The 11318-nt window shown below is 45.1% G+C and overlaps 1 protein-coding gene across 1 annotated transcript; it reads right to left on the bottom strand.

The window, feature by feature from the left end:
- Positions 1-1244: 1244 nt before the first annotated feature.
- On the bottom strand, positions 1245-10865 carry LOC311110589 (leucine zipper putative tumor suppressor 2 homolog; the record flags this gene model as incomplete). Its single annotated transcript, XM_084153108.1, has 7 exons — positions 1245-4099; positions 4460-4990; positions 5105-5251; positions 5451-5573; positions 8072-8821; positions 10007-10415; positions 10663-10865. The coding sequence occupies 7 exons, from the start codon at positions 10863-10865 to the stop codon at positions 3812-3814; spliced, it is 2451 nt and encodes an 816-aa protein (XP_084009234.1). The 3' UTR covers positions 1245-3811.
- Between the last annotated feature and the right edge of the window lie 453 nt (positions 10866-11318).

Genomic DNA, 11318 nt, shown 5'->3' with positions numbered 1-11318 from the left:
GCATGAAAATATACATGAATGACTACAAACACCACGGATTACTTAACAGAACACTATAAATACACAAATATATAATTGTATATTTATGCACACTAAGGAAGAAAACAAACAAGACTAATAGAAACAAACGCGTTGCTTTGGCTACATTTGAAATATATATTTTTGTCTGCGTAAAGGACTAGAATGTCGTTCACTGTTGGACATTTACACAGAAAATGGTTATTATGGGATTATGAAGAACAGTGAGATATGTGAAAAGGGGTTCCCTTATAGTTCACTACACCTGTGCTACTTATTCCACTTGAATGCGTTAAAGATCATGCTATGGAGGTATCTATGTTTCTATGTGATGAACACGTATGGAATATTATTTGGATTACATGCTTTGTGTTAATAAATGTAGTCTGAAGATGCCAAACACAACAAATGAGGAAGATGTTATGGGGTGACATGAATGATGTTGATGGTGATAATGACAGCCAAATGAAAGAGAAATCGCATTGAACAATGATGACCATTAATGTTTACATCCCTGTTAGTGAGCATTTCTTCTTTGCTAACATAATCCAACCACTTTACAGGTGTGGCATAAAAATAAACTGATTAAACATTGTGATTATTACACAGGTGCACCTTGTTCTGGTGACAAAAAAAAGGCCACTTTAAAATGTGCAGTTTTGTCACACAACACAATGCCACAGATGTCTAAAGTTTTGAGGGAGCGTGCAATTGGCATGCTGACTGCAGGAATGTCCACCAGAGCTGTTGCCAGATAATTAAATGTTCATTTGTCTACCATAAGCCCCCTCCAACGTCGTTTTAGAGAATTTGGCAGGACGTCCAACCGGCCTCCCAACCGCAGACCACTTGTAACCACGCCAGCCCAGGACGTCCACATCTGGCTTCTTCACCTGCGGGATCGTCTGAGAACAGCCACCCGGACAGCTGATGAAACTGAGGAGTATTTCTGTCTGTAATAAAGTCATTTTGTGGGGAAAAACTCATTCTGATTGACTGGCTCTGGCTCCTAAGTGGGTGTGCCTATGCCCTCCCAGGCTCACCTGTGTGAAATCCATAGATTAAGGCTTAATTAATTTTTTTAATTTGACTGATTTCCTTATATGAACTGTAACTCAATAAAATCTTTGAAATTGTTGCATGTTGTGTTTATATCAAAATGCAGTTTGATCAACAAAAAAGAATGGAGTTTGTAAAATAATATTTTTAATGCATGCAATAGATCACTCCACTCCACTCTTTCCAGACCTTTTCCAATTGTGATTGATCATCTCATTGGGATATGTGTGGTGCTGTAAAGATATATAGAAATCTTTATTATATTTTGTATATTAAACCCACAATGGTACCGGTGTTACCACAAAATATCTTCAGGCGCTATATAAAAAATATATACATCATCATCATAGATCATATTGATTTTTATTTATCTGTTAGATTATTTTCTTATATACTTTGTTTTACTCTGTAATATAAAAGACCACAACTCTAGTTGAATCCATTCTTATGAGGAAGCACAATTGAGGACTGCCATATTTATCTATGGTTCCCAGCATAGACATAGAATTACATTCAAGTAATTATATTTATATGGTTCCCATTGGCTGCCAAAATGTTGACCAGAGATTCAGTCCCATTCCCCTAGGAGCTCCCAAGGCCATAACATAACCACTGTAACAGTTCCATAATGACCTGTGTGTCATGCCTTAGCCTAATCTATCATGCAATGTCCACCACAAACCCCTACATTATCTGGACCGACTCTGACAGACAGGGAAAGACATGCAATCATGCCATCCACATTATCTACATGTCAGTGAGGGAGTCTCACAGTCAGGGACAGGAAGACTAGGAAGTGTAATTTGGCTTTTTTGAGGGAGGGAGGAAGAGGGGGGGGGTCTAGTAATACTCAAAGAGTATTCACAGTCCAGAGTGTGTGACAGTGAGAGAGGACAAGGGAGGAGTACATAACAGTTTGACATGGATGTTTTGTTGCTTTCACTGTGATACCATCAGGGAAAGTGCCACCAAATGCTCCCTGATCCATGACCCCTGACCTCACGGATCCAAGAAGGCTCCATAACAGTCCCAGCAGCTGATACAGCATCAATATCTTTGATGGGCAGCTTGAGTTTTAACCAATAAATGTTTGTTTCTTCCTTTGTTATGAAAGTCTGTGCTAGTTAACAGGAAAGAGAGAGAGAGATTTGTTTCTTCCTTTGATATGAGAGAGATCTCCCAAGCTGCCCTCCCTCTTATTGCTACATGCTTCTATCTCTTCTGTGTCCATACAAAGGGTCAACTACATGAGAAAGACAGAACAGTCACGTCCAGAACTGAAAAGAGCATTATGAGTTTTTGTGCAAAATGATCCCAGGTATTCTCTTGGTGTAGCCTAGTTTGTTTCTAAGTCGGTGTTGATAACTGAATGGTTGCATTTGCTATGTGCCAAGAGTCCTTATACATTCCATTAAAATACTCCAGTGTTTCCATAACTCAGAAAAGACAAGGCTGTAGCTTAAAATTGCTACTTCTAGATGAGTTGATGATCCATTGAACACCGTATATATAAAATGAGAACACACATTGTAAAAGTGGGACACTTGGTGTTGTATTATTACACCATTGCTTAGTGCAAAGGTGCTCGGAGTCCTGTGGACGAACGGAAACACAGTCAAGGTGTTGTTGGTCAGGTAGTCACCCCTGTGTGCTACATACAGATATGATTTCACTTGACTTGATCTGAGATCTGTGCCCTTTTTCCGGGGCTCCCATTGCTTTCAATACCCTGATTTGAGCAAGGTTTGAGTGATGCCTGCTTGTTTCTCAAGTCAAAAGTAAAATTATACGTCCCATAGAGTGCTGGTACTATAGCTGGGCAATCAAACCAATCTAAGAAGGCAAGGAGGACATGTTGATCTGAAGGTGAATCTCAATCTGGAGAGGAAGCCACTTTAAACTATTGAGATACAACCTAAACCTCTTTCAAGTCCGAATGGCGAAGTAATGGAGTCCTTTCGGACTGCAGGTAGTCAGCTGTTCCTGTGAGGGCCTAGAGGAGGGTGCATCCCAATGTCTAGTGGAGTGGATCAACCCTTAGTCAGAGATTCTCCCTTAATGTCCATGACAGCATAAACTCTTAGAAAAAAGGCTTTCAAAAGGGTACTTCGGCTCTCCCCATAGGAGAACCCTTTTTGGTTCCAGGTTCTGCCTGGAACCAAAAGAGTTCTACCTGGAACCAAAAAGGGTTCTTCAAAGTGTTATCCTATGGGGACAGATGAAGAATCCTTTTAGGTTCTAGATAGCACCTTTTTTTCTAAGTGTAGAGAAATAAAGAGTGCTGGTACTGTGGTTAGGGGAATAAGTCCAGGTACACCCTCTGTAGTCTAGATGCAAATTTAAAAACGGCACCCTGTTCTCTGGCCAAAATAAGTGAACTACATAGCGAATAGGGTTCCATTTTGATCGCAGACCTCTCAGTAGCAGTGATGGGGAAACCAGATCAAATCAGGGTGCTGGCACTAATAGTCATGGGGACGAGAGGACACTCTTGTCTCTAATTTTCACTGGGGATAGACAACGCCCCTGTCTGGTCTCTAAATTTCACTGGGGTTAGACAACGCCCCTGTCTGGTCTCTAAATGTCACTGGGGTTAGACAACGCCCCTGTCTGGTCTCTAAATGTCACTGGGGTTAAACAACGCCCCTGTCTCTAAATTTCACTGGGGTTAGACAACGCCCCTGTCTGGTCTCTAAATCTCACTGGGGCGAGAGGACACCCTTGTGTGGTCCCTCTAGATCTCAGTAGCGGTGATTTCCTCGAAGTGTATGTCGTTGCTGCCGCTGTGGACGTCGTAGTCCTCCACGTCTCTGTTCTCCAGCTCTAGACTGAGCTCTCTCATCACCCTCTCCAGATCTCTGTTCCTCCTGTACATCTGGATGTAGCTCTGCTGCAGCTGCTTCTGGTAGCGGATCACCTTTTCCTTCTCCTCCTGCCAGACCCTCCTCTCCTCCTCGAATCCTCCCAGCTGCTCCTCACTGCTCCTCCTCTCGTACATCAGCTCTGCCCTCAGCCTCTCCACCTGACACACAACACATTGATTGATTGGTTGATTAACTGATTAGTGGAATGTATTTGATCATTTCAAAATCCATATAAAGTTGTTCTATCACAATGTTAAAACAACAATACACAACAGAGCAGTACAAAAAATACGTATTATTCAAGCACTATTCTGTAATGAAAATTTAAAAAAATGATGGAAACAAGGTCGGTCATTGTCTTTCTAAGTGTGTGGTTTTAACATGTATTTTGGACACAACAGTGCAAGTTTTACTGTCTGAACACCAGTAGAGAAACCACATAAACTAGTGCAATGGTGTGAGGAATGGGGTGTGATATGAGACTTAAAGAAAGTATAAACATTGTTGTTGGAGCTCACCTGTTGCCTGAGTCCCAGCACAGCTTCAGCACTCTGCCTCTGAGCCTTGGCTTCATCACTCTCCCCTCCCCACCCCAGCCTCCCCTCCTCTGCCTCTCGGTACCCCATAGTGGGGCTGGGGCCCCCACTTCCACCCCCCACACCCCCACACCCCTGGGGGAGGGGCAGGCTCATACACTGGCCGTTATTGGCCGGTGCCTGGCCTCCAGGAAGATAACCTCCTCCCTGATTGGCCAGGGCATCTCGGAGGCGGGCCAACTCTTCCTCCAAGCGTCCAACTTTCTCGCGGAGCAGCTCGGCTTCACTCTTCCTGCGCTGGAGCTCATTCTCACAGACCTCCAGCTCCAGGGAGCGTGTTCGTAGGGCCGACCCAGCCTCCTGGCTCGTAGCCTGGCTGTTCTGGAGGTCGGACCTGACCTCTCTCAGCTGGGACTTCAGGACCACCAGCTCCCCACCTTTCTGGCTCAGCTCTGACTGGCTCTCCTTCAGTTGCTGTTTCAAAAGGGAGATCTCACCTGATTTCTGACACACCTGGAGGAGGGAGGGAGGGTAGGAAGGAGGAAATGAGAGAGGGAGGGAGAATTAATATTTTGTGAGATCACTTACTTTTAAATGGTGTACATGAATCAACCCTGACCCACCCACCTCCCACTTGGTCTCTTCTAGGCGTGGTCCCAGCTGTGTCTGCTCTCTCTGTATGGAGGCACACCTCCTCTCCAACACTTCCCTGTCCTGCAGCAGAGAGGAGAAGTCCTCCTGAAGCTTCTTCTTCTCCTGCTGCAGCTGGAACACCTGAAATAAAGACACAGACAGTTAGGGTGACATTTTGACAGTCCGTAAATGAAGAGACACTACCAAAACAGAAGCAACATATCATACCGTAATAAACAATAACAAGAATCGTTTTTTATGTAACATGCAACAATACCTGTCACACAAAGCAGGGCCCTGCTTCCCAAACTAAGTTGACTAAAGTATCTCTGTCTGTTACCTGTAGCTGTAAGGCCTGTTGTACTCTCTGGGCCTTCTGTGAAGCCTGTTTCATCTTAGAGGAACAGCTCTGTCTCAGCTCCTCCAGCTCTCTCTCACAGCGATGCTGCTTCTCCTCGTATACCTACAGCACAGGAGGTCAGGGGTTAGAGGTTACATATAGAGAAGTATTTAGTCAGCCACCAATTGTGCAAGTTCTCCCACTTAAAAAGATGAGAGAGGCCTGTAATTTTCATCATAGCTACACGTCAACTATGACAGACAATTTGAGGAAAAAAAATCCAGAAAATCACATTGTAGGATTTTTAATGAATTTATTTGCAAATTATGGTGGAAAATAAGTATTTGGTCACCTACAAACAAGCAAGATTTCTGGCTCTCACAGACCTGTCACTTCTTCTTTAAGAGGCTCCTCTGTCCTCCACTCGTTACCTGTATTAATGGCACCTGTTTGAACTTGTTATCAGTATAAAAGACACCTGTCCACAACCTCAAACAGTCACACTCCAAACTCCACTATGGCCAAGACCAAAGAGCTGTCAAAGGACACCAGAAACAAAATTGTAGACCTGCACCAGGCTGGGAAGACTGAATCTGCAATAGGTAAGCAGCTTGGTTTGAAGAAATCAACTGTGGGAGCAATTATTAGGAAATGGAAGACATACAAGACCACTGATAATCTCCCTCGATCTGGGGCTCCACGCAAGATCTCACCCCGTGGGGTCAAAATGATCACAAGAACGGTGAGCAAAAATCCTGGGAGCTGGGACCAAAGTAACAAAGCCTACCATCAGTAACACACTACGCCGCCAGGGACTCAAATCCTGCAGTGCCAGACGTGTCCCCCTGCTTAAGCCAGTACATGTCCAGGCCCGTCTGAAGTTTGCTAGAGTGCATTTGGATGATCCAGAAGAGGATTGGGAGAATGTCATTTGGTCAGATGAAACCAAAATATAACTTTTTGGTAAAAACTCAACTCGTCGTGTTTGGAGGACAAAGAATGCTGAGTTGCATCCAAAGAACACCATACCTACTGTGAAGCATGGGGGTGGAAACATCATGCTTTGGGGCTGTTTTTCTGCAAAGGGACCAGGACGACTGATCCGTGTAAAGGAAAGAATGAATGGGGCCATGTATCGTGAGATTTTGAGTGAAAACCTCCTTCCATCAGCAAGGGCATTGAAGATGAAACGTGGCTGGGTCTTTCAGCATGACAATGATCCCAAACACACCGCCCGGGCAACGAAGGAGTGGCTTCGTAAGAAGCATTTCAAGGTCCTGGAGTGGCCTAGCCAGTCTCCAGATCTCAACCCCATAGAAAATCTTTGGAGGGAGTTGAAAGTCCGTGTTGCCCAGCGACAGCCCCAAAACATCACTGCTCTAGAGGAGATCTGCATGGAGGAATGGGCCAAAATACCAGCAACAGTGTGTGAAAACCTTGTGAAGACTTACAGAAAACGTTTGACCTGTGTCATTGCCAACAAAGGGTATATAACAAAGTATTGAGAAACTTTTGTTATTGACCAAATACTTATTTTCCACCATAATTTGCAAATAAATTCATTAAAAATCCTACAATGTGATTTTTTTCTCTCTCATTTTGTCTGTCATAGTTGACGTGTACCTATGACGAAAATTACAGGCCTCTCTCATCTTTTGAACTGGGAGAACTTGCACAATTGGTGGCTGACTAAATATTTTTCCCCCCACTGTAGATACCACATCCAGAGGTCAAACTGAGAGCCAGCACTATTACTCAAATATATACACTGAACAAAAATATAAACACAACATGTCAAGTGTTGGTCACATGTTTCATGAGCTGAAATAAAAGATCCCAGAAATGTTCTGTATGCACAAAAAGCTTATTTCTTGCACATTTTGGGCACAAATTTGTTTACATCTCTGTTAGTGAGCATTTCTCCTTTGCCCAAATAATCCATCCACCTGACAGGTGTGGCATATCAAGAAGCTGATTAAAAATCACGATTATTACACAGGTGCACCTTGTGCTGCTGACAATAAAAGGCCACTTTAAAATGTGCAGTTTTGTCACACAACACAAGGCCACAGATGTCTCAAGTTTTGAGGGAGAGTGCAATTGGCATGCTGACTGCAGGAACGTCCACCAGAGCTGTTGCCAGATAATTAAATGTTCAGCCACCTCCAACGTCGTTTTAGAGAATTTGGCAGTATGTCCAACCGGCCTCCCAACCGCAGACCACATGTAACCACGCCAGCCCAGGACCTCAACATCTGGCTTCTTCACTTGCGCGATTGTCTGAGACGCCACCCGGACAGCTGATGAAACTGAGGAGTATTTCTGTCTGTAATAAAGCCCTTTTGTGGGGAAAAACTAATTCTGATTGGCTGGGCCTGGCTCCCAAGTGGGTGGGCCTATGCCCTCCCAGGCTCACCCTTGGCTGCGCCCCTGCCCAGTCATGTGAACTCCATTGATTAGGGCCTAATTTATTTATTTCAATATGAACTGTAACTCAGTAAAATCGTCGAAATTGCTGCATGTTTCATTTTTATATTTGTTCAGTATATATGGAATAACAAACAGCTTGATCATATTGGTCCTCGAGGCAACACTTTAGGCCTGCTTAAATCACCTCTCACCTGACAGATGGCGGCCTCGTTCTCGTCCAGGTTCTCTCTGAGCTGCTGCAGCTCCAGGTCTCTCTCCCTCAGCTTCTCCTCCAGGTCCCTCACCACCCCCTCGTAACCCTCCAGGGTCGGGGGCGACCCGCTGTCCGACAGGGGCTGGCCTCGCCCGCTCAGCGACCCAGTGCTCTTACTGGACGACGACCGCCCGCTGTCCGAGTTTGAGTGACCGTGGGAGGTAGAGTGGGCGTGACCTCCATTTGTCCCTGACCCTCCGTTTGTGGTGGTGGTTCTCCCAGTTCCAGGCTCCAGGCCCACCCCGGACCCCCCAGATCCTGAACCCGACCCAGAGGCCTCGCTATGGGCCAGGCTGTAGCCGGTGCTGCTGTGGGTGGGCAGGCTGGACAGGGAGTTACGGCCAGAGTCTGACATAGAGCAGGAATGGCTGCTGCGAGCATTGCGTCCTCCGCTGTACGAGTTCCTCTTGCTATCTGAGGAAGAGGACGAGCCGACCAGAGGTACGACGTTCCCGTAGCTCCCCGTGCCATTGACCACGGTATTCCCGTTATTGAACACGGTATTCCCGTTATTGACCATGGTATTTCCATTATTCCCGTTGATAGGCAGGGGCAGGAGGAGGCTGAGGCTGCCCTGGCTCTCAGAGAGGTTGCCCCCTGGTCTCGGAGAGAGGTACTGCACTGAGTGGCGGTTCTTCGGGACCACCGGTTTGAACGCGGTGGGACGGATCAGAATCTTCTCCATGTTCTGCAATGGAAGACATTATTTGTTAATGGAAGACAGTATTTGTTAATGAGACATTATTTGTTAATGGAAGACAGTATTTGTTAATGAGACATTATTTGTTAATGAAGACATTATTTGTTAATTGTTCCTATCATTCATACAGTATCAAGAGCATTTACAGAAAACTAATTTTAATACATCTTAACATTGTTGTTGTTTTTAACCATAAATAATGAATTATTATCATGTTCATGATTTTCCTTATTGCCTGATAGCAAAGTCAAATGAATCTAGACAAGACCCTTTCAATCCTATAGTATCACAGCTCCAACCAACACTTTATTGGAATCCCCTGGTTAAATAAAGGGAAAGAAATATAAAAGAAACTGATGTTAGTGAATTATACCAGCAGTGTTAATTAGGAATGCCTGGTCTCCTCCCATTAAAGACAGGGACACTGATAGGATGGAAGGTCATTATGAAGGCTCTGATTGGCTTAATTAATATTTATAGGTTTCCAGTAAGCAGATTTTCTAATGATTTTGAGTCACGACATGAGAGATACAAAGAGAGAGGGAGAGAGAGAGAGAGAGAGAGAGAGAGATGAAGGGACGGAGAGAGAGAGAGAGAGAGAGAGAGAGAGGGAGATAGACAGAGAAAGACAGCTCTCCACACACAGGTTCGGTTTTCTTAATGATTTCCCTCAGCCCTCATTAAGTGTGTCAGAGAATGTAAGATAGCTCTAACATTGACTATAAGGCGCGAGGTGACTGACTGTTAAAAGATCTATCATCGGCATTGTCTAAGCTGTGATTAAGGTTCCCACTAGAAATGAATACCCAAATTAGACAGCAGAGGTAAACATGTCACCTAGTAGCACCTCACCACCGGTGCTGCTTAATAGCTAGTAATTGGGAGTACTGAAACGTTCACCATTAGATAGAAGTATTATTAGCTAGCTAGACTGTATGTTCTGTATATGAGCTTAGTGAGGATTTTACAAGTGAAACTTACAACTGAGAAAGAAAAAAAAAGTATACTAATGATAGGATTAATAAACACAATGACAATGTATGGGCATTACCAAAGGGAAGCTGGGATGGTCATTTCTTGACTAAATGGGTACTATAGGACTTATTAGGAATACACAGATACCACAAGCTCGGGAACCACTTGACATTTTGGGAATCCCCCTCCGACACTCACCTTCTCCAGTTTTCCCGACACAGGGATGAGTTTGGGCGGCGGACCGCTGATATTCCCGTTGAGACCTCGGGTATCCCTCTTCTCCTCCGAGTCGCTACACGGACTCCTGACCGTCACCACATGGTTATCATTCCAGTCTCCTACAGTCACTACCTCCTCACTCACAAACCCATAGTTCCCTCCACTACCACCACCACCTCCAGCCACACACCCAGCCCTGCCAGCAGAGTTACCCGCCCGGGGCTGCTTCTTGGTGGGCAGTAGCGGCGGCTGGAGCTGGGTGGGCTGGAGCTGGGTCTGGTTGTTGATAACCAGTAGTTGTTCCAGGGAGCTCCCGCTGCGCAGGGTGTTGCTATCACCCTGGAGCCTGAAACAGCTGGTGGTTGGGGTGTTACGGCGTTGCTTAGAGCTGAAATAAAAATAATAATAATTTATAATAATAATTGATAAGAATTACAGTACACAGCACTTTTCCAGTAGCTCTTTTCCATAGTAAGGGTGGAATCACTAGCCTGGTCCCAGATCTGTTTGTGCTACCATACCATCTCCTTGTCACTTATTCTCAAGCCATGTTTGTCTTGATCAGAACAGAAATAGAGTGAGCAAGGGCACAAACAGACTGGCACCCGGGCTATGACCAATGAGTAGCACCCTACCTGAACTCGCTGGCAGTCCGGCAGTGTCGCTGCTCCTGATGGGTCCGGCCAGAGATGAGGCTGCTGACGGAGCCCATGGTGGCTCCGGGGACACAGGGGCCACAGGGCCCTCCGACCACGGGGGAGAGGGTGACGGTGTGGAGGCTGGTGGGAGGCTTGGAGTGGTCAGTTACAGACACAGGCAGGGTCTGAACCAGAGCCATGTTACCTGGACAACACCAGACATACACCCAACACACTCTGCAAAGAGAGAGACAGAGAGAGAGTGAGAGACAGAGACAGAGTCAGAGACAGAGGCAGAGACAGAGAGACAGAGACAGAGAGAGACAGAGAGAGAGAGAGAGACAGAGAGAGACAGAGACAGAGTCAGAGACAGAGACAGAGACAGAGACAGAGACAGAGAGAGAGAGAGAGAGAGAGAGAGAGAGAGAGAGAAATAAATGTCTTTATTCTTTTGAAACTTCTGAGTGTAATGTTTACTGTTAATATTTCTGTTTATTTCACTTTTGTTTACTATCTACTTCACTTGCTTTGGCAATGTTAACATACGTTTCCCATGCCAATAAAGCCCTTAAATTGAATTGAAATTGAATTGAGAGAGAGCGAGAAAGAGAGAGAGAGGTCATTATAAAGGCTCCCGTTGCCTTCCTCACTGA

Source organism: Coregonus lavaretus (assembly GCF_964263955.1).
Source record: "Coregonus lavaretus genome assembly, chromosome: 36".
NCBI classification, from domain to species: domain Eukaryota; kingdom Metazoa; phylum Chordata; class Actinopteri; order Salmoniformes; family Salmonidae; genus Coregonus; species Coregonus lavaretus.
This window is presented reverse-complemented; position numbering and strand designations above follow the sequence as displayed.